Source organism: Quercus robur, chromosome 5 (genome assembly GCF_932294415.1).
Source record: "Quercus robur chromosome 5, dhQueRobu3.1, whole genome shotgun sequence".
In the NCBI taxonomy this organism is placed as follows: Eukaryota; Viridiplantae; Streptophyta; class Magnoliopsida; order Fagales; family Fagaceae; genus Quercus; species Quercus robur.
Window position 1 is genome coordinate 47,189,301 of NC_065538.1, and position 27,601 is coordinate 47,216,901.

The window sequence follows — 27,601 nt, forward strand, 5'->3', positions numbered from 1 at the left end:
GATGGAGATAGTCAGAGGAGATGAACCAGCACTCCAGAAGAGGCAAACTCAAATCTTCTCAGGGAGATGGGAAAGGAGATGGAGGAGCTAAGAAATGCTATCAAGGGAAAGATGAATCAAAGTTTAGATAGAATAGTCAGAAAGACAAACTCACCTTTCATCTTAGCAGTTCAGGAATGCTTGGTGCCCTCCAAGTTTCGTCTACCCCAGCTCGAGCCCTTTGATGGACTAAAAGATCCATTGGATCACCTCAATACATTCAAGATGACGCTGGGTCTTCAACAACCCTTTGACGAGATTCTGTGCCACTCTTTCCCCACTACCCTCAAAGGGGCAGCTAGGGAATGTTCACCAAATTGCCAACGTCATCTATTGATAACTTCAAGCAGCTAAGCAGCTCCTTCCTTCGTCATTTTGTCGGCGGGCAACGTCCAAAAAGGCTAGTTGACCATTTGCTCACCATCAAGCAAGAAGAAAAAGAAACTTTAAGGTCCTATGTAGCGTGCTTCACCCGAGGAATTCTGGAGGTGGACGAAGCAGATGATAAGGTACAACTTACGACCTTTAAGGCTGGATTAAAGTCCAGAGAATTGGTGGTCTCTCTAGCAAAAAATCCCCCTAAGACGATGGCAGAGATGCTTTTGAAGGCACAGAAGTACATAAATGCTGAGGACGCCTTGGTAGCTATAGAGGGAGTAGAGAAACCCAAGGAGAAGAAGAAAGAAAAAGAAGACGACCAAAGAGGACGAAAAAGGGATCGAGCGGGCCGGCAGAATGTCGTAGAAAATAGACGAAGAGATGACAAAAATCCTCGACCATTGAAGTTCACGCCTTTAGTGATGCCCGTTGACTAGATTTTGACGAAGATTAAGGACGAACAGTATCTTAAATGTCCCAGGCCACTCCACTCGTTGCCTAGTGTGCGCGACAAAAGGAAATACTGCTGTTTTCACAAAGACCACAGGCATTACACAGACGATTGCCGAGATTTGAAGGAGCAAATAGAAGAACTTATATGGAAAGGGAAATTACAGAAGTACGTGAAAAGGGGAGATTCTAGCAGGTATAGGGACGACAAGAAGGACCAACACGAAGGCTCTCAGAGAGACGAAGACCACCTACCACTTTGTCCACAGAGTGCAATAAGGGAAATAAAAACCATCACAGGAGGACCATCCACAGGTGGGTCATTCAGATCCCTCAAGAAGTCATACCAAAGGCAGGTGAACAGTGTCCATAGCCTGCCTTCCTTGAAGCAAAGACGGACAAAACAAGACATGTACTTCTCAGAAGAAGATGGTAGAGGGTTAAAGCAACCTCATGATGACCCACTGGTCATTATAATCATGATTGAGGGATTCAACACAAGAAGGGTTCTGGTAGACAATGGGAGCTCGGCGGACATTATCTACCTTTCTACCTTTCAGCAATTAAAAGTAGACCAGAAGAGACTTCGTCCTTTCGAGTCCCCCTCATTAATTTCAGTGGAGACAAGGTGTACCCCCATGGAATAGAAACGTTAACGGTCACAGCTGGCTTTTATCCCCTCCAGGTAACCAACAAACATAACTTTTTGGTGGTAGACTCACCCTCGTCCTACAATGTGATCATAGGACGGTTTACCCTCAACCGTTGGAAAGCTGCCACTTCCATACACTGCTTGAAGGTGAAATTTCCAACAGAACAGTGGGTCGGAGAGATAAGAGGGAACTAGGTGTTGGCAAGAGAGTGCTACTAGGCCATCCTGGCCTCAAAAGAGAACCACACGTGGATAATCGAAGATAAAACACCAGAAATTGTCGAGAAGCTAGAAACGATAGAGTTGGTCGAAGGAGATCCAGCAAAGATGACCCAAGTAGGGATAAGTCTAAATCCAAAGACAAAAGAAGAGATTATCGGCTTCCTGAAGGATAACCTCGGCGTGTTTGCATGGAGCCATGAGGAAATGCTAGGTATCCTAGCAAACATTATCCAACATTGCCTTAATGTAGACCCTGAGAAAAAACCTGTCTAGTAGAGAAGAAGAGTGTTTGCCCTTGAACGGAACAAAGCAGTAATGGACGAAGTGAACAAACTACTTGCTACTAATTTTATTAGGGAAGTTTTCTATCCTGAGTGGCTGGCCAACATCGTCATGGTCAAAAAGGCAAACGGGAAGTGGAGAATGTGTGTCGACTTCACGGATCTGAACAATGCCTGCCTGAAGGATAGTTTTCCCTTGCCCAGAATTGACCAGCTGGTAGACTCAATAGCCAGGCACAAACTTCTTACCTTCATGGATACATTTTCTGGATACAACCAGATACAAATGGCTGAGGAAGATCAGGAAAAGACGGCCTTTATCACCAGCTAGGGGCTCTACTGCTACAGGGTCATGCCTTTTGGTTTGAAGAACGCAGGAGCCATGGACCAAAGATTGGTAAACCAGATGTTCAGCAATCAAATTAGGAGGAATGTAGAAGTGTACGTCGACGATATGCTTGTCAAGAGTAAAGAAGAAGAGAACCACCTGGACGATCTCAGGGAGACATTCAACACGCTCAGACAATACAACATGAAGCTAAATCCGTCCAAATGTGCCTTTGGAGTCTCCTCAAGGAAATTCCTCGGGTTCATGGTGTCGCAAAGGGGGATAGAGGCAAATCCTGAGAAAGTGAGAGCTATCCTCGAGATGTCCTCTCCAAAGATGGTAAAAGAAGTGCAATCCCTTACAGGAAGAGTAGCTGCCCTCAATAGTTTCGTCTCAAAGGCGACGGACAAATGTCTTCCTTTCTTCAAGACCCTGAAACAAGCCTTTGTCTGGACAGAGGAATGTGAGACAGCATTCCAGGAGTTAAAGCGCTACTTGAGCAACCCCCTACTCTTGAGTCTGTCCAAGGAGGGAGAAGATTTATTCCTTTACCTTGCAGTATCCGTAACTGCAGTCAGCGCAACCTTGATTAGGGAAGAGAACAAGATATAACTTCCGGTTATTACATTAGCCAGGCTTTTCAAGGAACTGAAGCCCGATACCCAAGAATAGAGAAGATTACTTTCGCCCTAATAGTGGCTCAAGAAAACTTCGACCATACTTCCAAGCTAACCTGATCATAGTAATGACAGACTAGCCCATCAAGAAAGCAATGAAAAAACCTGAAGCCGCTGGACGGATGGTACAATGGGCTATTGAACTCAGTCAGTTTGATATAGAATTCCGCCCCCAGATGGCCATAAAGGCTCAGGCATTGGCAGACTTCATAGCAGAATTCACCGCCCCCGAGAATGAAGAGAACTAGGAAGAGCTTTGGACGATCCATACAAATGGGTCGTCCACCCAGAAGGGAGGTGGAGCAGGTGTCGTCATCACCTCCCCTGAAGAAGATGTTTTGAAGTATGGTGTCCAGCTCAAATTCCCTGTAACTAATAACGAAGCAAAGTACGAGGCTATATTGACGGGGCTAAGAATAGCTCGGGCATTTGGAGCTAAAAACATTTTGTTGAGAAGTGATTCACAGCTCGTCGTTGGGCAAGTTAAAGGAGATTTTGAAGCAAAAGAGACAAGAATGCAAAAATAACTCAAGTTGACGAACTAGTTGGTAAGCAACTTTGATCGTGCAGAGTTTGTTTAGATCCCATGGGGTCAGAATGTTGAAGCTGACGAAGTAGCACAGAGTGCATTCGTAGACGATCAATCAAAGGTAAATGATTGGAGGCTGGAAGAACAAAACTCTCCTAGCATCGAAGAATTTCAAACCTTCCGTGTGCACACTCGCTCAGGGTGGACATGTCCTATTCTGTCTTACCTTAAAAATGGACGGTTACCACCGAACCTTGAAGAAGCCAAGAAGATCAAGAAGAGTATTGCCAGGTTCAAGATGCTCAATGATGAGCTCTACAAAAGAGGCTTCTCCCAGCCTTACTTGAGGTCCGTAGAAGAGGAGGAAGCTAAATATGTCCTGGAAGAGGTGCACAAGGGAATTTGCGGTGACCACATAGGAGCAAAATCCTTCATCCAAAAGATCACGAGTGTAGGTTATTTTTGGCCCACAATGCAACAAGACACAGTGGATTTTGTCAAAAGATGTGACCGTTGCCAGAGGTATGGAAATGTCCAACAAGTCCCCGGGGAAAAAATGACGACCATTTCCTCACCTTGGACATTCGCATAATGGGGAATCAACATTATGAGCCCCCTACCACAGGGAAAGAGATAGATGAGGTTTTTACTCGTTGCGATAGACTACTTCACAAAATGGGTCGAAGCGAAAGCACTAGCAATAATCACAGAAGCAAAGGTACAAAATTTTGTATGGAAAAATATTGTTTGCAGGTTCGGGATACCCAGGACGATCATCTCAGACAATGGTTGCCAGTTCGACAGCCACAGATTTAGGTCATTTTGCGTGAACCTAGGCATCAAGAACAAGTATTCGTCCCTAGGACATCCTCAGGCCCGAGGAGTTACCAAGCGTCCTATGGGCCTACAGGACTACAGCATGAATGCCAATAGGAGAGACGCCCTTCAATCTAACTTACGAAATAGAAGCAGTCATCCTGGTTGAAATGGGGCTCTCTAGCCTCAGGACAGAGTTCTTTGACGAACAGAGTAACGACGATCAATTAAAACTGAACCTGGATTGTCTGGACGAAGTCAGAGACCGAGCCTTCCAAAGAATGACTAAGTATCAGCAGAAGATGACCGAAGACTACAATCAGAGGGTAAAGTTGAAAAGGTTCAACATTGGAGATCTCGACCTTCAAAAAGTGATGATTGCTACAAAAGACCCGGCACAAGGCAAGCTAGGACCAACCTGGGAAGGACCGTACAAGGTCATCCACTGTTCTTGTCAAGGAAGCTATTACCTGGAAGATCTGGACGGAAACAAGCTACCTCGTCCTTGGAATGTCGAGCACCTAAAGAGGTATTATGGATAGGAATCGTAGTCCAATTGTATGCATGATCTCATACTTTTTAAAATAAATAAACATATTATTCAGCAATCATGTATTCTGGTTACCTCTCTCTTTCTCAAACTACGAACACCATCCAGAAAATGAGACGATAAGATTCCTTAAGTGGATGTACATCGTCCAAAAAATAAGATGATAAGATTCCTTAAGTGGATGTACATCATCTAAAAAATAAGACGATAAGATTCCTTAAGTGGATGTACATCATCCAAAGATGATAAGATTCCCTATGAGGATGTACATCGTCCGAATTAAAAGATGATAAGATTCCTTGCGTGGATGTACATCGTCCAAGACAAATGATAAAACTCCTTAAATGGATGTACGTCGTCCTAATCAAAGGCAATAAGACTCCTTGTATGGCTGTATATTGCCTAAGTTAAAGATAAAATTTCTTAAACATATGCACATCGTCCAAACAAAGGGTTTCTTAAATAAACACACATGGCAACACAAAGAGGCCATCCTTTGACGACCAAGTTCACGTTTGGACAAATTTCTCTAAGTCCCTAAAAGGATGAAGATAAGCAAACATGCCAAAAAAAATTTTTAAGTCCCCAAAGGGACAGAGGGTACATTCTAAGCAAACAATAGCCAACAAGAAGTGCAAGCAAGACATATGAACCAACCAGATGAATAAAGATAAATGCATAGACATATTATTTAAAATTATAAAACTATTCAAAAAAGCCCCTAAACAAGGGGGGCATCTGAATATAAGGTGTCCAGTAGCCCTAAAATATACAGGGCATTTTCAAAAAGAAAAAAAGAAAAAGAAAAAGAAATTTCTTCTTCAGGGGGCAGCAGATTCAAGCTTGTGGAGCATTATCGTCGTCCTTATCAGCCTGGGGAGGGTCTGCACCAGTGGACACTGCAGTCTAAGCTGCCAAGGCCGCCTCATCCTCCTCAATCTCTTTATCAACAGCCTCAAAATCCAACTCCTCCAAATCTGTCCCTAGGCCATGCTTTATCAGATACCTCCTCAGTAGTTTGAAGCCTTTAAAATACCATTGAAACAGAATGGTATTATACTCATCAGTAGTTTGGAAAGAAGAACGGCCTTAGCAATGGCAGCCTTTATCCTCTGACTAGCTGATGCAAGAAGTTCATCCTTTTGCTTTATCAGCTGTTTCTCGGAATCCAGCTGCTCAGTCAAAACCTTGATTTGCTCCTTAGAAATGTTGTTGGCATCCATAGTAGCAATCAAGTCTTTCGCAAACCCGAAGCCTCAACCTCTAACGCCTCCACTTTTGAGTTGGCCACGACGGCCTTCTCCTCGTTTGCAGATACTGGGTAGTGATGTGCATGGTTTCCCCCAATACCTGACAACAAAAGTTTTCATTGTGACCAAAGTTAGCAGAGGCAGTTAAACTCTTAAGGACGAAGTAGAAAGGGAAAAAATAAGGAAGATTACCTGCATGAGTTTGTGAATGTGATGGCTCACCATCTCGTGGGAGGGCACATTTGAATTCTCCTTCATCTCCCCAGGATTAAGGAGCTCATTCGCACAATCCATAGCTGCTCCGGCATCTTCCCAAACACTGAAGCGTATCTTTTCTTTCCCTTTTATCTCTTGTCTTTCGTTTCTTCGAAGGATGGACAACTTCTTCGATTGAAATGCCAGGAGAAGTTGCTTGACCTTCATCCAGATCTGGGGTAGGGGTGGATGAAACTCTCTCCATTGTCTCTTTTTCTTTTTCCTTATCAGTGATTCTTAACCTTCTTTGACTGATGTTGGAAAGGGGTTTGTTCTTCTCCCCCTTAATCTTCGCGTACATCTCCTTGTTGAACTTGGTCGTCATCTCTGCACCAAGAAGAGCAAAAAGTTAAGGCCAAGAAAAAGAAGAAAAGACGATCTTACATATCAAGACAACTCACGTTTTCTCTCTTCCCAGTCAAGTGTGCGGAGGACGTAATCAGAAGGCTCCGGCCCCAAACAATGACGAGCTAAAGTGCGTGGATCAACCAGCTCTTCAAAATCATCAATAGTACTTGCGTACTTGATGACCTCTTGAACCCTCTCCGTGAACTTATCCTCAAGCTCAGGACGCTCTTTCACTACAAAACAGAAAACTATGCAAGGTTAGAATGACGACCAATATGAACAAAAGGTTGAAAAAGAAAAACATCTCATGGGAGGCAAACGCACCAAGCTGAGGGGTCTCCCACCAGCGTAGCAACCTAGGGACGTCCCCCCAAAAGTCATCAGAAAGAGTCTCCCAACCATCGCTAGACACGAAGAAAAACCTAGACTACCAATTACGGAAGGACGATGGAAGATCATCAATGAGGCAAGACTTTCTATTCTAGAGTACAATTGATAATACTCGAACTCCTTGGATTCTTTCAAATGGTAGAGATGGACGAACTCGTTAAGCATGATCATATCCCCATCAGCTATGATAGTCCAAACCACCATGCAGCTTATGACGATTCTCTAAGAATTCGGCATAAGCTGCCCCGAAGCAAGGTTCAAATAGTGAAGAAGCTCCATGATGAATGGATGGACTGGAAATCTGAGGCTGCACAAAAACCCAGCCTTATAAAAACAAACATTTCCATGAGCAAAGTCACAAGCCTTCTCACCCTTCCTAGGAAGACGAGCCCTAGTCTCATTAGGGAACTGGAACTTATCCTTGAACTTACTAAAAACCTCTATCTTCAAAGTACACTTTTCTTTAAGGGCATGGAAAGAACGAGGTATAGCAGAAGTAGAAGGATAAGAGGACGAAGGTGCACAGGAAGGTGCAGAGGTAGTCGTATCTACCCCTGCCCTAACCGTGCCTACATTAGAAGACGAACCTCTTTCTAGATCACCCGATCTCACCTCGGACCCCATATTTTCCCTCAAATCCCCTCGAACGGATTTAAACCAAGCTAAGGATTTGTGCAACAGTGGGTACAAGTCACCCAACCCCAAACCTAGACCACTACCAACCATAACAAAATCCCCAATTTGTGGATATGGATAACTAGATGAAAACGCACCTAACAGGTCACTACAAGAATCTACCAGTGCCCCTAAGCGAGCAAAAAAGAAGGCGATGGAGGGTGAAGTGCGCCTAATTTTAGAATAATCCACCATTAAAGAAAGCAACACAACCCAAAATGGAAAATGGGAGCACAAAAAGAAAATAGGAGCATAAGAGAAAGGTATACAAGGCGTAAATAAAGGGCATACTTGAAAATAAGGAAGGAAACTGAGAAGACTGAGAGTAAAATGCACAACCGGGAAGTCAGAAAAACCAATTGCAGAAAGAAAGTGAAGAAATGAGAAGGGAAAGGCAAGGATTAAAAAATTTTACCTTGAAAAGTGCGGGAAATCTGAAAAGGCTTCACTGGAAACAAGACCTCTCAGCCAATCAGAGTAGGACACATGGCTACGATGCATGCCACGCCACCACGAGCAATCAATACGGGAGCAGAACCCTAAGCGCCCTAAGCGCAAAAAAAAAAAAAAAAAAAAATCCTCATATTCCCATGATCATCCAAAATACGGATGACCTCAGAATAGGGGGGCAGCTAATGGTCCCGATCATATCCTCATCCATAGAAAGACATGAAGACGAGGATAATTCCAAGAACTGTCCAACTAGTGGTAATCATCGGGCGAGGACGGACTCGTCCATCCTTAATCATTGATGAAGCGTTACAAAGCAATGATGAATTTCTATACCGTTAGGGAGATAACCCACCATTAATGCCTTACAAGGCGTTACTGATACAAGAATGAAATCGCCATTAAGGCAGCACCAACGGCTAGAAGGAAGAGGTAAACACCTATATAAATACCTATCCATGAGATCCAAGGTACAGTACACAAAAAACTCTAAATTCACAATGATTGATATTCTGCTATTGTTATTCCTATTCTAGCCATTCTAACTTTAGCATCGGAGGTTCTGTGGCAGGCATTACATCGGTGACCCATTCTTCTTCCTTTCACACTCTATTTCTTCAGGGTCGGGTTGACATAGGACGACTCCATTCTGGACGAGCGATCTGGTTGACGATCTCAAGCATCATCAGTATTATTATAAGAGAATCAAACCAAATGTTATAAAAGGATAACATGATTAAGACCTTGCATGTTGAAGGAATTGAGTTTTATAAAAATTTGCGAAAAAAATTGGTTAGAAAATTATGAATATTAGCCTGCACACATTATAGATCAACAGATCTGGCCTTAGTATCATATAAATTAAGTACCAACACATAGTGAATAAGAGAAGGGCGAAATAATTCATAATTTTTGGCAAATTTGCTAGTGTCGGGTTCTCCCAGGCTTGGCCAGCAACTTTGTGAGGAACTACTTTCTTCTTGGTTTTTGCTTTGTGTTCAATCTCACTGCTTGCAAGGGCAGCCTTTACACTCTCAAGTGCTTCTAGCGTAATTGTTTGTGCATCCCTTTGAAACAATTGTTGTGCCTATTCAAATACAGCACTTTTAATTATAAAAATATAATATTTATTTATAAAGTAAAGAAAAAACAAAGATCAAAAACCATTTAATTTGATTTTGGGTAGAAATAAATTCAAAGACTCATCCGCACAGTTTAATTCTCCTTTTCTTTTGGTTACAGATAGATTGGTGCTCTTCCCAATCATTAAAAAAAATTGATTTCATGTCACAAAGGTGGAGAATGGTGGTTTTGGGAGTGGGTTTGGCTGTGGGTCTTTGTTTTGGAAGAAGGAGAAGGGGAACAGTGGAGGAAGGTGAAGGGGTTTGCATTTTGTCTCTCAAAAGTGGAGATCGGTGGTTTGGGGAGCGAGTTTAGCCGTGAGTCTTTGTGTTGGAGGTAAAAAAACATCTATGACAATTAAAAATATCAAAATTTTATTAATATATATATATATATATATATATATATATATATATATATATCAAACAGAATGACAGCCAGTGTAGAGTTCCAAACCCAAAGATTTATCTAAGTTTGTGCACAAACTCAATTATACAGATACACGGCTAATACTACAAATACAAAACAGAATCAACAGACTCAGGAATACCCCCAAGTTTGAGATAACCAAGAAACTTAAATATGCAATCACATTCCAATTTCAAATTCTTTCTAGAAACATATTACCAATAAATATGCAAGAAATAGTACAGAATAAAGGAAAGGTAAATACCTGACTGTCCTCGTCTTGTAGTTCAAAGAATCATATGTAACCCCTCCTCAATCATATTCAGCTACAAACATGGAAAAAAAAAAAATGCAAGCACCTGCAACAAAAGTGAAATAAAATAGAATACCATAGAAAAATCTTAGTAGAAAAAACATAAAGTAATTCACAATTGGCAAACTAACAAAGCAAAATTCAAAATTCACAAAGGTATCTAAAAAGAACCTTCACAATTGATTGTGCTTCCATTTACTTTTGCTTCACTATTTTTTTTTTTTCTCAACACCCAAATAGATGCTCAATTTGGTTAAGTTTGTTTGATCATGAAAATACTTTGGAAGCTTTAAATCAAGTAGATGATGTGCATCTATGAAAAGTGAAACTATTTTGATTCTAGGAAAGTTAACTAACCTAGGTTGGAGGAGAAAGATGAAGAATAAGAACATGATTTATCAGCTACGAAATCAGAGAAAGAAATCAAATTAAAAAAAGAAGAATTAATTTAACAAATTATTAGGTGTAAATTAATTGAAATCAACAATACTCAAACTGAAAGCAATTCAAACATTAACGAATTAATAAAACTAAATAAAAGTTAAAACGTTTCACAGATATTTGATGTGATTCGTACTAACGGATTTAATCGTAAAGAGAGAAAAAATTTTCCTTCTTTGGAAGAGTCGCAAAGAAGACTCATTATCCAACCCAGATTTTGAAAGAGGGAGTGCTTTACTTTTATTGAGGATGAAACCCAGATAGAGGGCTAAAGGGATAATCGAATGGTGGGGCTTCAAAAATAGAATATTAAAAAATTGAAAAGTAAAATATTTTTGGTTTAGTTGGATTAGAATTTTAGGCCTATTTGGTATTCTATTTCAAACTCACATTTTTACATTTTAAACAACATTACACATATTTCCGCACACTTTTTCACCCACACGTATTTCAAAAAACTTCAAACAACATTACTCAAACTACTCTACCAAACACCCCCTCTTGAAACATGTATTTAATAGAGTTCTACTTAAACTAAAATATTATAACTAAAGTAAAAAAAAAAAAAAAAAAAAAAAATAGTGGTGACGTGGAAAATTGTGGGTACTTCAGAGGCTTCGGTTATATATATATACTAGTCGCTAATCCGTGCGATGCACGGGAAAACTATTAGAAAATAATAAAGCATGCATATATTAAAAGACAATTTAAGTTCATGTGTGCTTGCAAGGGATACATACCTAAATAGTTCTTGCGGTAGAAATAAAAGTCTTATCTTTGAGATAAAGAACTGATGTAAACAAACTAACCTTGCATAAAACAAATTAAAAAAAAAAAAAAAAAACATAAAACTGATGTCACGGGAAATTCAGCCACATAGTAGTAATATATAAATCTCTTAAAACCTAAACCTAAACCTAAATGTAAGGACTAAATATTTATGCGCCTTCTCTTGCTTTCCTGATGTATTTGGTTAAAAACATAAAACTGATGTCACGGGAAATTCAGCCACATAGTAGTAATATATAAATCTCTTAAAACTTAAACCTAAACCTAAACGTAAGGACTAAATATATAAACAAACTAACCTTACAAAACCTGAACTTTATAAGCTAAAATCTATACCGTGAGTTGTAGATCTTCAATGCTATACCGTGCGTTTAGGGCTTCCTACATCTGGAGAGAGAGAGAGTTTGCAGAAACCAAAGAAAATCTCTCTATAGCTTAAGAAACACAATATACTAAAATTAAAGAGATAAAATTTTCAGAGGACAAAATATTATAGATAATTTAAAAGAATTTTGGTTTAATTCTTGAACACCGCAACTCCATAAAATTCATACTAATAATAATATTTTATGATAGCGCAGTTAGAATTTTGGTTTAATTCTTAAACACTGAATTGGAAATTGATTATATGAGTATTCAATGGTGAACAAAGTACTATGTATTAATTAATATATAAACAAAACTAACCTTACAAAAGCTGAACTTTATAAGCTAAAATCTATACCGTGCATTGTAGATCTTGAATGCTTTAGGGCTTCTTACGTCTAGAGAGAGAGAGTTTGCAGAAACCGTGACTTTATATTTCTTAACTTGAGAGAGGGGTAAGGTTGCTAGGGTTTTGAGGAGTTATAATTTTTATTTATTTTTTATTTTTTAAATATTGTGCTTTTTTAAATATTGTGCTGACGTGGAAAATTGTGGTGCCAGTAAAGGCTTCGGTTTTATATATATAGATTACAACCAATAATCATATTTTTCTTGAAATAAAATAGCAGAAACAAACCATCATTTTACATTCATTTTGATCGCACAAAAATAGTAAACCAAGCTCTCTTAATTTTTTTTTTTTTTTTTAATGTAATTAAAAGTAGTAGTAGAGCTAGAATTTTAGTTCAAGAGAGGCAAGATTAAAAGACAAGATTAAGGAACAAAAATAATTTGAAATATTTTAATTGATATTAATAAAAAAATAAATTAACATTTGTAAATTAATGTAGTCATACAAAATCTATAAATCTAAAATATAACTTATTTTTTTTATACCTACATTAATTAACTTAATTGCTCTTGATGTTTTTTCATATTTTGAAAAGACTATATGATTTTTTAATTTCCAATAGTCTTGAATGTATTTTTCATATCATTAAAATAAAGAAATAAAAAATAATCAAGTCATAGTTATTAACAATCAAAGTTAGACATTAATCAACCATTTCCCTCTCCATTGTGTATGTGTGTGTTTTTCTCAAAAAAAGAAAAAGAAAAAAGTAAGACATTAATCTAACCTTAAAAAAAGTATGACATGAATCTAAATACGTAAGGTTTACACTCCTAATTGATTCCTTAAAATAAGTTGAGAAAATAAATTAATCTAAAAGTGCTAAGTGTATAACAATATAACTATAAAATTGTATACACACATTGCTATTAGAAAAATATATCTTTCTTTATTCTTATAAGTATTTAAAATTTGAGTTTATAGCAAAAATCCAAATTATTTCATTATTGCGCACAAGAATATATATTAAGTCGTTTGAAGCAAAAAGATAGTAATGGCTTTAAGGTATTTTGTGCAGGTGGCTTACCTCCAGTACTTTTTTTTTTTTTTTTTTTAATTTTTTTTATACAAGATATAAATTCTACTATAGTCTAATTTAAGTATATATGTATGTGAAACTCTCTTCTAGAGATTTGAACCCCAGCCCTTGCCCCCTCACACCTCACACCCCACAAACACTTATACTTGTGAAGTGACCATCGCACCAAGAGTGTGACCTCCAGTACTTTTTTAACTGGATATATATATATATATATATATATATTTTTTTTTTTTTAATATACAATAACAAGTGGTAGTGGATTTTAATCTCTACATTTTATTTAGTTAGTGGATGATGTGTTAATCTCTCATTAAAACAAAATGAGATTCTAATTAAAAAAGTTACTGGAGATAAACTAAACCCATTTTGTGCTAGCGTGTAACAGGATAATAAATGGTTTTTTTTTAGGTCCTTTTTTTCCATTTTGTGTAAACTATAGGAGCCATTAATTTTAAATTTAATGCAGTGAGAAAGGAAAATAAAGTGGGAAAATATGCAAGAAAAGTGCTGAGACTACTGCCTAGCGAGAAGTGTGTAAAGATCAAAACTGAAAATTAAACTAAATAGTCGTAAATAGGGAAAAGTCTAAGGCCATAAAAATTTTTACAATTTTTTTTCATAACTATGATGTGATAAAGTGTGATTAGTGAAAAAAATATTGAGTCTATTTGATGATGGTTAACCATTAACATTTTGTTATATCAGAATTATAATAAAAAAGTTGTGAAATAATTTGTTGTCCTAAAACTACTCCGTAAATAGGGCCAAAATTGGGAATTAACTCTGTTTGCCAAATAATATAATTAGTAGGCATTATTTTGAAAGTATATATTATACTAACATCTTGAGTTTAAAAGACTCGATGAGGGCCTATAAATCAAGTCTCAAAGACTCGGTTTTCATGTTTTGATCAAATTTGAATTGGCGCTTTTTCATATGGCGTCCACTTGGAAATGAGTTTTCTATATGTTAAACATTTACACTGAAAAGAAAGTGTGAATAGGGAAAAAAAATCTCTGACATTGAACAGTACCATCCTAGCAGATAGCAAAGCTACAATGGATAGGGAAAAAACTAGAGTGAATGCTATTGGTTTGTCCAGAATTTAAAGGAGTAGGTAAGAAATTTTTTTTTCAAAGTACATAATTTATTTTTTCTGAGTTCGCAGAGTCACGGGTTGAAGATGCCCAAAACTTATCTCTTTTTCTGCATTTGAGGTTTGCTTTAGTCAGGCATATTTATTGGACTAGGTAGGACCAGGACTCAATAATTCTAGGCTTGGTCTATTATGGCCAGTTGGCTTGGATGGAGGGGTCATGTCCACAGGGTCTCTTTTGTATCTTCATTTTCAGCGAAAATTGGGAACTAAATTGGGTTTGCTCGTAAATCAAGTTTTAGAGACTCGATTTTCAAGTAGACACTACATTGAAAAAACAACAAATCAGACGCGATCAGAACACTGAAACTGAGTCTTGAAGACTCGATTTATAAACCCTATATCGAATTTTTTAAACTTGAGATATTAATAAAAAATATAGTTTTGTAACAATGCCTACTAATTATATTGTTTGACAAATATGATTAATTTCCCATTTTGGCCCCGTAAATAGTGATACGTTTTAAACGTGTGAAGCAGCTTTTGTTCATCTGTTCCCCTTTTTAGAAACATGTTCATTTGTTCCCATCCCTTGTGAGATATCTTGTTAGCTAGACGCATGAGAGGAAGAGCTCGTATATCGTGCGCCTGGTGCATGACAGATAAGTTGTCAGGTGTCACTACAAAAAAACAGGGTTATCCCAGCGTTTTCAAAACCGCTGGGATAGCCCCAGAAAGCGCTGGGATAGGGTCAAAATTCCTATCCCGGCGTTTTTTTTTCCCAGCGCTTCAAACCGCCGCGCAGTGAATGTGGGTATAGGGTCGATGGACCTGTCCCGGCGCTTTTCAAAAGCGCTGGGAAAGGCATATGCCCTATACCAGCGCTTTTGAAGCGCTGGTATAGGCCTTTTAAATCATATTGATTCAAGACCTATACCAGCGCTTTTGAAAGCGCTGGAATAGGTACTACCTATGCCAGCGCTTTCAAAAGCGCTAGTATAGGTCTTGAATCTATATGATTTAAAAGGCCTATACCAGCACTTTTGAAAGCGCTGGCATAGATTATACCTATTCCAGCACTTACAAAAGCGCTGGTATAGGTCGTGAATCAGTATAATTTAAAAGGACCTATGCCAGCGCTTTCAAAAGCGTTGGTATAGGTCCTTTTTTTTTAAAAAAAAATTTAGCACCTGTAATGTACCTAAAATACATATTTTTCAATACTTATTTTATAACACCTGTAATGAATCATAACTCATATTTTCCAATAGCAAATACAATACCACATTAAACCAACAAATTAAATATATCTACTTATAATTATTTACAATAGCAAATACAATACTTATTAATGATGAAAAATCTTCAAATGTTGAAAAATCTGAACTTAATCATGGGTAATAATCAAGAATATCTTCAAATGTTGGCTATAATGAAGAGCCATAATTTTGTTCAAACTCAGACCACATATCCTTGAATTTCATTTTTTGGAGCAAATATATATCCATGTCCTCACTTTCTAACTCATCCAACTCAATCTTCCCCTCATCAAACCCACCTCTAGCCCTCAATCTCTCATCAAGGGCATTAAGTAGTTGTCCTTGTACCATAAATTGCCATGCCCATTCTTCCAAAGGAGCCATACATATACTTATCAATGATGAAAAATCTGAACTTAATCATGGGTAATAATCAAGAATGCCTTGAATTTGACTCCATAGCTTATGTTGAAAAAGCTTTAAGATGCTAGACCACTCCAATCACCTAGGAACCTAGTGTTCACGAAACTAAAAAATATAAGTCTAAGTCAAGTTAGATCCATACTTGGTTTGCCTAGGGCTAATCACTGAACACACCAATGCATGAGTATTACTCAAGTAGCAATAGATAAAAAGTAAACTTAGATGATCACATAAAAGGTAGAATTATTAAGGAAATTCCAGCAAGAATGACTAAGTTCATTATCAATAATTATAGCACAATAGGAACAACACAATCAACACTTCCAAAATAAAATACACTATCTTATATCTTTGTGCAAACAACCTGCTTGCTCCAAATCAACAACCTACCACAGTAGAATATTTGAATTTACTAAGAGGAGATAAAATAAATTCACACATAGTTGAACAATAATATCACAATATTCACAAAACAATCAACACTCCCAATAATGAAAAGTAAACCACCTTATATCACCGTGCAAGCCACCCACTTGCTCCAAATCAACAACTCACCACAACAAAAAATTTGACATATAATTATATACTAATAGGGTATTTTGAAGTAGATTTTACTCTCCCTTGAGCAATTCATTGGTTTGCTCCCAGAAAGAGGAACTCAAACTTACAATGAGCTGCTAATCTTACAAAATCTAAGTCTAAATTATAGACTACTAAGATCACTTAAAAGACGTAAATTAGGTGACTTCACGTCCAAAATCATGTAAAAAGAGAAGAAACTACTAAACTAAGTACATTGAGAGAACAAACTATAAACTAAAATAGGGAGAGGTGTACAAAGATATACAAACCAGAAGATAAGCTCCAATATTCTGCTAGTTTGCATTTGTTCCACAGTAAACATGAGCTATTTAATAATTTAATCATACGTAGTCAGAGAATGAGAGGTTAACTTACTAGTTGCTACCTTGCTTTGCTCCACAGGGGATGCTAAAGATATTGCAGTAGCCACCAAATGTTTAATCTAGCAATTTAACAAATCCAACAGTCAGAATTAAGTTGTTTTTTATTTTAATAAAAAATACAATGACAAAGTAAAATAAAATTATCAACTAAATTGAGTGGAAAGATTAATGCATAGAAGCATTGTTAAAGGCACTTGCTTGATTCATGTTTGAAATATTGATAAATTAGACGTGCCATAACAGACTTGTAGTTCTAGTTCTAGTTGTAGCTCTCTCTCTCTTTCTCTCTTGGGATATATATTGATAGATGATGTATCTAAAATCTTGCACTCTCTTACACTATGCAAGTATTTTTAGTATAAAAAAGAAATTAAAAAAAAAAAAAAAAAGATTGCAAGAAGTCAAGAGCAAAACTCACTCATCAATTCAAAAGGAATAAAAATGGTAGAAATTATTTAATTGTCAAATTGCAAAGGCATGTTACATATTAAATAATAGTATTTATACATTATTGTCATTCAGGTCAATTTAGATTGTTATTTGGAACTAGCTGTTTGCAAATGTTAGCTATATTTTTAGTACTAGTATACTTGGTCAATGCTACATTAAGCACTCAAAAAATAAAATTCAATGAGTTGGGTCCACTTCAGACGAAATGGTTGGCTAAGAAACCAGACATGAATTTTTTTTTTTTTTGAGAAATAATTACAATATGCTGCTGACCCCGCAGCTCGAACCCTTTCCCCCCCAAACCCCCATGCACTTTGTGCATGGGGAGGTGCCAATTCAGCTACAAGGCCTTTGGCAAACCAGACATGAATTGACATAGATGAATGAAAGCCTTCAGTTTGACAGAAATGCCCTGCAAAGTACCATGTTGGCAAAAAAGAGGGGGGGGGGGAATATATATATATATATATAACGTAGCTAAGTCTAGATACTCAATAAGGATGGTGAGACAAGGACATTTGACCCATAACCTAAAAATCTACTAATAAAAGAAACGGCCACATTTTAGGCCATGAAATGAAAGGACCAAAATCAGAAAACCGTTCAGTTATTAGTACTGAATGCATTAGCCTTTTCACATCTCAATTACATCAAGATGTAACTAAAAATCATTGAAAGAACTCTTATAAGAAGACCATACCACAATCAAATGCAATAACAGGCTTCAATTTTACCTCTTCTTCCTGAAAAACAATCAACAAATAAAAACTAAATAATTGGTAAAATTAAATGACTAAAACAAGATTGTAGTTAAGGGTTAAAAAAAACTTCACACTAAACTTGCAAAAGAAATACAACAGTAGCAATAATACAAATGAACTTAGTAATATCATAAATAAGGGTGAAAAGTACCAACTCATCACTCATACCTTCACCCTCAGTTTCTTGGCTAGCTTAGATACATGACATTGAGAAAGCTCCCTACTTTGTTGATCCTAAACACAAGTAAAACTATAGAGGTAAAGAAACAAAATTTGTAGGCATAACTAAAGTGGACATCACTTAGAAATTTTTCATGTGATTAAGAAATTCTCACAATTAAATCAAGGTATAAAAGTGTCAAAGACCGCTGCATGAATAGACAAGCTCTTAAAGCAAGCACTAAAAAAAAAAATAGTTTGTTTCTCAAATGTGTTTAATGTAAGACCCAATGAAGACATCCCTCATATTTAGCATTGCAAAAAAAAAAAAAATTAAACTTGTATATGATAATTAAAAAAAAATTAATAAAGCATATATATATACACACAAACCTAGTAAATTTCGATCCCCTACCAGCAGTTTTCCCATAATGAAAATAGTATGAATCGACAGCCCTAGTCCAACCTCAGCTTCCTCCACATACTTCCAGAACTTCCATTCTCCACCATCAATTACCTCAAACCCCACTTGTTCCAATACCTATAAATATCCCAAATTCACTACTATAAAATTCAAAGTAACTCACATTTTCTCTGCATTGTTAAAAAATCAAATACAACTAAATTTTACACACTTAAGGTTTAACTTCTCACTAAATACTAACCCAAATTCATTATTAGGAAAAAAAAATGCAAATGCCTTTAAATGGCTTTATTAGAATCGTAAACTCAAAATAAAAAAATTACATGGTTACAATCTGATTCGCATATGGTGAAAATATAACATTTCGAACATAGTTTCCAAATAAAATTTAAAAAAAAAAAATAGAAAAGGAAAAAGGGTATACCTTTGTGAGAGCAGAATGGAGATCGAAGTTGGTCAAATTGATTCCATTTCTGTTAAAAATCAAAATTCCTTCTCACTTAATAAGATTGTCAAGCTCTTCTTAAGCATCAAGCTAATAGCCTTAAGTGACAAGCATCTATAGCTAAGCCAAACATATGATTATAGTCAAACCCAAAAAGACAATTCAATTTTCATTCCCAAGAAATTTGAAAGCAAGCACCAGAAGGTTTGTTGCACCATAACTTATACCCATTCTTTTGCAGTTTTAAGAAAAATTCCATTGGAAGTGTAATAATTCTATGAAGATAAAAAAGGGAGCAGGAGCTAGGATGCAAGAGAGAAGAAGAAAGCTCTAGTTAATAATTCTATGTACACCCTTGCTAAATCTTGTGTCCAAAGTTCTAGTTACTTAAATTTTAAGATTTTAAAATATATCAATTTTGACGAAATTATTGCTCAAAAGTCTTGCCTCCATGTAACAGACCAAAAAGATTTGCAAGCAGTTCCCACTCCCTAGATACAACTAACTCAGCTATCTAACTATATATTTAGGAAATAAGAAAGTTTTGCAAGCCGTCCCCACTCTTTTTATTGCTTTGATTAATGAAATCAATAGTAAATAGCCCGGTAACATTAATATGATTGTTGATCTTGGTAATATATAATCAATACAAATATCAATTCCCATATTAAGGATTTAAAAATGTGCTTTGACTAATCAAATCAACAAGAAATGGCCTAGTAAAGTTAGTAAGATTTGTTAATCTTGGCAATATATAATCAATACAAATATCAATTCCTATTAATGATTTAAAAACGTTTAACAATGAATCGTTTAATAAGGAAATATATAAAGGCAATTGATAGTTTTAGAATCTCACTAACATTTGAAAAAGTTTTCTAATTACTAAAAAACCAGAAATTTAACATCAAATATATATACAAATATTGCTACAAAATAGAAATGAGAGCTAGAGAGACTTACCTTGCTTTGGGTAAACTTTAATCAAAACCAAATCCAAAACTGAAACCCACACAATCAACCAATAGTTACACAAAAATATACACATAACCCAAACCAAACTTCAACCAAAATCAAAACCCACACAATCAACCAATAGTTACACAAAAAAATACACATAACCCAAACCAAATTTCAACCAAAATCAAAACTAAAAAACCAGAAATTTAACAACAAATATATATACAAATATTGCTACAAAATAGAAATGAGAGCTAGAGAGACTTACCTTGCTTTGGGTAAACTTTAATCAAAACCAAATCCAAAACTGAAACCCACACAATCAACCAATAGTTATACAAAAATATACACATAACCCAAACCAAACTTCAACCAAAATCAAAACCCACACAATCAACCAATAGTTACACAAAAAAATACACATAACCCAAACCAAACTTCAATCAAAATCAAAACTAAAAAACCAGAAATTTAACAACAAATATATATACAAATATTGCTACAAAATAGAAATGAGAGCTAGAGAGACTTACCTTGCTTTGGGTAAACTTTAACCAAAACCAAATCCAAAACTAAAACCCACACAATCAACCAATAGTTACACAAAAATATACACATAACCCAAACCAAACTTCAACCAAAATCAAAACTAAAAAACTAGAAATTTAACAACAAATATATATACAAATATTGCTACGAAATATAAATGAGAGCTAGAGAGACTTACCTTGCTTTGGATAGGGTCTGTGGTTTTGGGTAGTATTTTTGTGCTTAAAATTTTGGAAAAGAAATGGTGGGTTTTGAGTAAAGAAGAAGAGATGAGGAGGGGAAGTGGGTTAAGGAAGAGGGAGAGGGAGAAAAAATGTGGGTGAGAGGAAAACAGCTGAACTAAAGAAGTGGGAGACCAAAAATGAGAGACCAAAGTGGTGGGAAGGTGAAAAAAATAAGTGGGAAGTCTGAAATTTTTTAAGTGGTACGAGGGACCTATCCCAGCGTTTTTGGAGACCTATCCCAGCACTTTTGGAAGCGCTGGAATAGGTGGACCCTATTCCAGCGCTTTCGAAAGCGCTGGGACAGGTCTATCCCCATAAAGGAATAAGTGATCCTATCCCGGCGCTTTTGAAAGCGCTGGAATAAGGTCCACCTATTCCAGCGCTTCCAAAAGCGCTAGGACAGGTCCCTCCATTCCCTCATGGACAGAGGCCTATCCCAGCGCTTTTTGAAGCGCTGGAATAAGGTCCACCTATTCCAGCGCTTTCAAAAGCGCTGGGACAGGTCTCTCCATTCCCTTATGGAGAGAGGCCTATCCCAGTGCTTTTTAAAGCGCTGGAATAGGTGGATCCTATTCCAGCGCTTTTAAAAGCGCTGGGATAGGTCTTTTCATTAGCATTTTCTTGATTAATAAAAATTATATTAATTAATAAAAATATTTTTTAATAAATTAATAAAATAAATTATATTAATCAATAAAAATATTTTTTAATAATTCAATTTAACAAAATTGAATTTAATAATTCAAACTAATTTAATATATTTTAATTTAATACTTCAAATTAATAAAATATAATTCCTCACTAAAAATTAGTAAAATATAATGTGATAGCTAAAAAAAATTTGTAAGATGTGACTCGAGGACCAACAAAATTAAAATATAACCATGAAACCTACGAAATGACCAAAATACCCCAAAAACCAAAAAAAATGACCAAAATATCCCCAAAATCAAAAAATGACCAAAATATCCCCAAAACCCAAAAAAAGACCAAAATACCTCCCAAAAACCAAAATTTGACAAAAATACCCTCCCAAACCTTAAAATGACCAAAATATCCGCCAAAAACCAAAAAAAGACCAAAAATACCCTTAAAACCAAAAAAATGACCAAAATACCCCCGAAACCAAAAAATTACCAAAATAATCATGAAACCTACAAAATGACAAAAATACCCCTAAAACCTAAAAGTAACCAAAATATCCCCGAAACCCAAAAAACGACCAGGGGTGTTTTGGTCATTTTATGGACTTCAGGGGTATTTCGATCATTTTTTAGGTTTTGGGGGTATTCTGGTAATTTTTAGGTTTTGAGGGTATTTTGGTCATTTTTTGGACTTTAGGGATATTTTGGTCATTTTTTGGACTTTGGGGGTATTTTGGTCATTTTTTGGGTTTTGGAAGTATTTTGTTCATTTTTTTGGTCTTAAGGAGTCTTTTAGTCATTTTTTTTTTTTATGTTTCGGGGGTATTTTATTTTTAGGTTTTGGAGGTATTTTGGTAATTTTTTGGGTTTCAGGGTTATTTTGTTATTTTTTTTTAGGGTATCTTGGTCATTTTTTATGTTTAAGGGGTATTTTGCTCATTTTAGTGGTTTTGGGGTATTTTAAAGTTGGTTGATTTGTAGAAATGATACTTGGATCATAATTAGGTACCCATTTAAAACACAATAAACATTAATATTAATTGGGTTTAATTGGGTTAATACTCATTTCACCCAATTAATAATTAAGTGGGTTTGAGTCTCATTTAAGTAATCAAGGGGTTTTCCACCTTTTATATGCATGGGGGGTGCTTTTGTCATTTTCTAGTTTTTTGGATTCATTTCAATGTTTTGGGGATATTTCGGTCATTTTTTATGTTTCGGGGGTGTATCAATCCTTTTCTGGGTGTCAGGTGTGTTTTGGACATTTTTTTGTCTTTCTAGGGGCATTTTGGTCATTTATTTGACTTATAGGGGTATTTTGTTCTTATTTAAGTAATCGAGGGTATTTTGGCTAGTTTTAGACACAAGGGGTACTCTAGTCATTTTCAATGCCTTAGGGGGTGCTTAGGTCATTTTTGATGTTTTGGGGTTATTTTAGTCATTTATTAGGTTTCGGGGGTATATTATTTTTTTTCTAGGTATCGGGGTGTTTTTGCTCTTTTTCAATGTTTTGGGGGGTACTTTGGTCTTTTTTTAGGTTTAGGAGAGTATTGGTCATTTGATAATTTCAAATCCCTCCACAAGTATAAGTGTTTGTGGGATGTGAGGGGCAAGTGTCGGGGTTCAAGTCTCCAGGAGGAAGTTCCATACACATATGCACTTAAATTAGGCTATAGTAGAAATTCTATCTTGTGTTAAAAAAAAAAAAAAAAATAAAAAATCTATAGGTGACCTATTCCAGCGCTTTTGAAAGCGCTGGGACAGGTCCTTCCATTCCTTTAGGGAGAAAGACCTATCCCAGCGCTTTTTGAAGCGCTGGAATAGGTTGACCTATTCCAGCGCTTCCAAAAGCGCTGGGATAGGCCTCTCTTCATAAGGGAATGGAAGGACCTGTCCCAACGCTTTTTGAAGCGCTGGAATAGGTTGACCCTATTCCAACGCTTCCAAAAGCGCTGGGATAGCTCTTTCTCCATAAGGGAACGTAGGGACTTGTCCCAGCGCTTTTGAAAGCGCTGGAATAGGGTCCACCTATCCTAGCGCTTTCAAAAGCGCAGGGACAGGTCCCTCATTCCCTTATGGGGAAAAACCTATCCCAGCGCTTTTTGAAGCGCTGGAATAGGGTCGACCTTATTCCAGCGCTTTTAAAAGCGCTGGGATAGGTCTTTCCCCCTAAGGTAAATCAGTAACCTTATCCCAGCGTTTTTAGGCTTCCTATAACAGCGTTTTTGAAAAATGCCGCTATAGGCCTCTTATTGCAGCGCTTTATAAAGCGCTGGTTTTAAGCCGCCGTAATAGGATTTCCTATACCAGCGTTTTCAAAAAGCGCTGGTACAGACTTATCTATTACGGCAGTTTGTAAAAACGCTGGGAAAAAAACGCTGGGACAGGACAATTTTTTTGTAGTGTGTGTCTTGTTTTTTTCTATTTCCGGGGGGGGGGGGGGGGGTCCAAAGTCATCTCACAATATAACTAAACAGAAGGAAATTATGTAGTCGCCCCTCTGGCTTTGCCAGTGATTAAAAGTAAACTCTACTCTTAAATTTTTTTTTTTTGTTGAGAAATACTCTTAATTTAATTTATGAGACTACATTTTATTTATGAAATGAGTTAGCATAGGATTTAAATATACATGAAATAATAAACGTGAAAGTTTTTGAAGTTATATAGTAAGTAGACCCTCAAAAATAGTTATATAGTAGGTAATAAATATAATAATGAATTTTATGAGAGTGGAGAGGGCCGGAGCGGAGGGGCTTATATAATAAAGCCATGCATACATTCTTCAAATGACAAGCAAGAGCGAAAGAAGAAGAAATATAACAAAGAGTTTTCTTTCTCTTCCCTTTGATTCATTCCCTCTTCCTTTGTGAGTAATTACTTCCAACAAAAGCAACCATGCCATCTTCACTATCTCCGGCACCATCTCAAGCCCACTACCTCCAACACCTCCTAGACTCATCCCGCCCCTTCCTCCGCGATGAACTTGAATCTGTCGACAAGAATTTGCCTTCACTGGTGGCCGTCTTGCGCTCTGCTGGAGCTGGTGAGTCGTGGCACAAGCTTAGCAATTTCCTTGACCACCTTGTTGACATATACCGTATTCTCAAGATTTGGAAAGCACCAAACTCCGTGTGCCTTTGTGGCCTCCTCCACTCCTCCTATGCCATTTCCAACACCAACCTGGGTATATTCGATCCCTCTACGGATCGTGAAGTGGTTCGCACCCATGTTGGGGATGAGGTGGAGAGGTTAATCCACTTGTACTGTATTGTCCCAAGACATCATCTCATTCGTCATGATCTTTTATTCCATTACTCTGATTCAGAACTCGTCGAACACCTTAAGCTTTCAGAGATATCGTTGAGTAATGCCATGCACAAGGCGTTGTTCAATGAAGAAGAACCATGGAGGAAGAAGCTGCAGGCTCTTCTCCCCGCTGACGGGATTACTGTGAAGCACGTTAAAACCAGCCAAGATGTCCCAGTTTCTCGAAGGGTGGTCGCGGTTTTCCTTTTAATGACCTTGGCAGATTTCAGTGAACAATATTTTGGCTTTCAAGACGCTCTCTTTGAAAACTTCAATGGTCGCCTTGAGATTTCAGGCAACAACTGTGCCGCTTTGTGGCCTGGCGATGGCAAGCCAGGTTTATGGTTGAATTATCTATCGAGGTTGGGAGCGCTATATAATCTGATAGTGAGAGAGGAAGAGATTTTTAAGGAAGAGAGGAAAAGGGTTGGTGGTGGAGGTGTGGTGCAAACTGTTAGTAATAGGGTGTGTTTGGATAGAACTTATTTTGCTGAAACTGAAAACTGAAAATTGAAAACACTGTAACAAAATAATTTTTAAATGTGTGAATAGTATTGTGGGATCCATTTTTAATGAAAAAATTGATAAAAAATGAAATTTGTGGATCCGTAAACAGTGCATATGTGCACTATTCACTGTAACTTTTGCGGTTACTGTTCATTGAACAGTAACCTCAATACTCAAAACGCGTAAAAAAAAAAAAAAAAAAAAAAAAAAAAAAAAAGGAGCAAAACGCAGCTTGGAAATGCAGAAGCTGAATACAAACACACACAAAGAGATGAAGATATTGAGCTTGTGGTGCCACCGGTTTTTGAAAACTGTAAGAGGGTTTTAGATGCAGGGGAGCAAATAGTTGCAAGGGACTTGTATTGGGAAGCTGTTTGTGATATGTCTAAGAAGAACCCTGAGGAGTTGCTTTTGAGGAGCATTGAGAAGAACCCTTTTGTGGGGGAGCCGCATGTGGTGTTGGGTCAGGTTTATTTGACCAAAGGGATGTTTGAGGAGGCTGAGAGAGGGCTAACCCTTATGTTGGAGTGGGGGAGTTCATGGGATAAGAGGATGTCTTGGAAAGTATGGATTGCTTGGGCTAGAGTTTTGTTGATCAAGGCTAAGGAAAAGTCATGGCCAAAGACTTCTGGGGGCATCTACATCTTGGGTCTTGTGAAATAAAATTGGAGTACAGCCTTGGATTTGTGTGACTCAATAATAATAATAATAATTAAATAATGGCGTTGTTAATCACACACTTGTGTGTGCGCATCACGTGAGCTGAAATCGTGTTACATTTCAGCTAGATTGTGAAATTGTGTATCATTTTGAATTTATATTTGAAATCTGTTTTGAACGCTTGATTTTTAAGTATGGTGTGTATGTTGTGAACAGAGTACAACAACAATTTCCCATTAAATAAACAGGAGTAAAGCCTTGGATAGGCAAGTTACATGGATTTAGTATTTCTTTCTAAGTTTTATTTTAAATTGTTCAGAGAAATAAAATATGGTGTTACATTTTTCTGCTTGAGTTTACTGTTTGGTGAGTGAGTTCAAACTCACATTTTCACATTTTAAATAACATTACACACATTTTTACACACTTTTTCATTCACACGTATTTTATAAAACTCCAAACAACAATTCTCAAACTACTCTACCAAACACCCCCTATTTTTAATTTCCTTGTTTTATTTTAACATTTTTATTCTTGAAATTATCTGAAATTTGACTTTGAGACTACCCTTATGCGTTATGGCCCTTTTCTCTACCCCATGAATGATGATTTTAAAAGAAACAAAAAAGTGAACTGTTTTAGGGTAGCAGAAAATTTATTAAGGAGCGAAAATGTTGTGGAAAAGGCAATAGGCAGAAAAAGATAAGGCTCTTGGCACATATTTCCATCTCCAGCACAAATATGAAATTCAAATAAAAAATTATTAGTAATTTTTGGAGTACTCAATTTTCATATATATGAATGATGGTGCTTATTATAAATTTAATTATAGTGTAGCCTACTATTATATGAGGGGAAGAAATATCAAGTCGCTGTATACTTAGAGTAACAAAAAATATACTTTTCAAACAATCTTATTCTTAAGACCACATTTATTTTAATTATATAATAGTGAAAGTCTCCTGCATTGCATGACTTTTGTCATGAATTTTATATATATATTGGAGAAATAATAACTTTAGAACTTGTTTCTAACTAAATGAATGATTATCTATATCTATATAATATTTAATAGTTGAAATGTTTGATTTTTTGTTGACTACTTCTCATTGCACCACGTGGCTACATAAATTAATGCCATGTCTACAATTAAATATACAGAACAATATATCTTTTCATTTGGTGCTTATACAAACCATTTCATTACAATTTTTTGCTATTGTTGGTGTTGACTACTTCTCATTGCACCACGTGGCTACATAAATTAATGCCACATCTACAATTAAATACACAGAATAATATATCTTTTCATTTGGTGCTTATACCAACCATTTCATTACAATTTTTTGCTATTATTGGTGTTCAGTTGCATTGTTCCAATGGGTAGTTATAAATTTTATTTACATTCCTATGTGTCATAGGGTCAATTTTTTCACTCAAATTTTCTGCCTGTGATGGCCCTAAGTCCCTAACTTAATCTCAGCCAACACCACACACATACTACAACAACACTTAGAATAGATTATATAGGGACGTTTAAACACACAACACACACAATATTTACAGGGAGCCCACCCCCAACCTTT

The 27,601-nt window shown here is 36.6% G+C and overlaps 3 protein-coding genes across 3 annotated transcripts; all 3 read left to right on the top strand.

Annotated features, from left to right (window-relative positions):
* Positions 1–626: 626 nt before the first annotated feature.
* Positions 627–1,514, top strand: LOC126728273 (uncharacterized). The gene is made up of 2 exons (XM_050434127.1): positions 627–680; positions 855–1,514. Exons 1-2 carry the CDS (start codon positions 627–629, stop codon positions 1,512–1,514), a joined length of 714 nt encoding a protein of 237 aa, XP_050290084.1.
* Positions 1,515–2,374: 860 nt separating this feature from the next.
* On the top strand, positions 2,375–4,148 carry LOC126728274 (uncharacterized). Its single transcript, XM_050434128.1, has 2 exons — positions 2,375–2,914; positions 3,609–4,148. The coding sequence occupies exons 1-2, from the start codon at positions 2,375–2,377 to the stop codon at positions 4,146–4,148; spliced, it is 1,080 nt and encodes a 359-aa protein (XP_050290085.1).
* Positions 4,149–24,308: 20,160 nt separating this feature from the next.
* LOC126726148 (uncharacterized) lies at positions 24,309–26,314 on the top strand. The gene is made up of 2 exons (XM_050431275.1): positions 24,309–25,287; positions 25,603–26,314. Exons 1-2 carry the CDS (start codon positions 24,438–24,440, stop codon positions 26,016–26,018), a joined length of 1,266 nt encoding a protein of 421 aa, XP_050287232.1. The 5' UTR covers positions 24,309–24,437; the 3' UTR covers positions 26,019–26,314.
* The last annotated feature ends 1,287 nt before the right edge of the window (positions 26,315–27,601 follow it).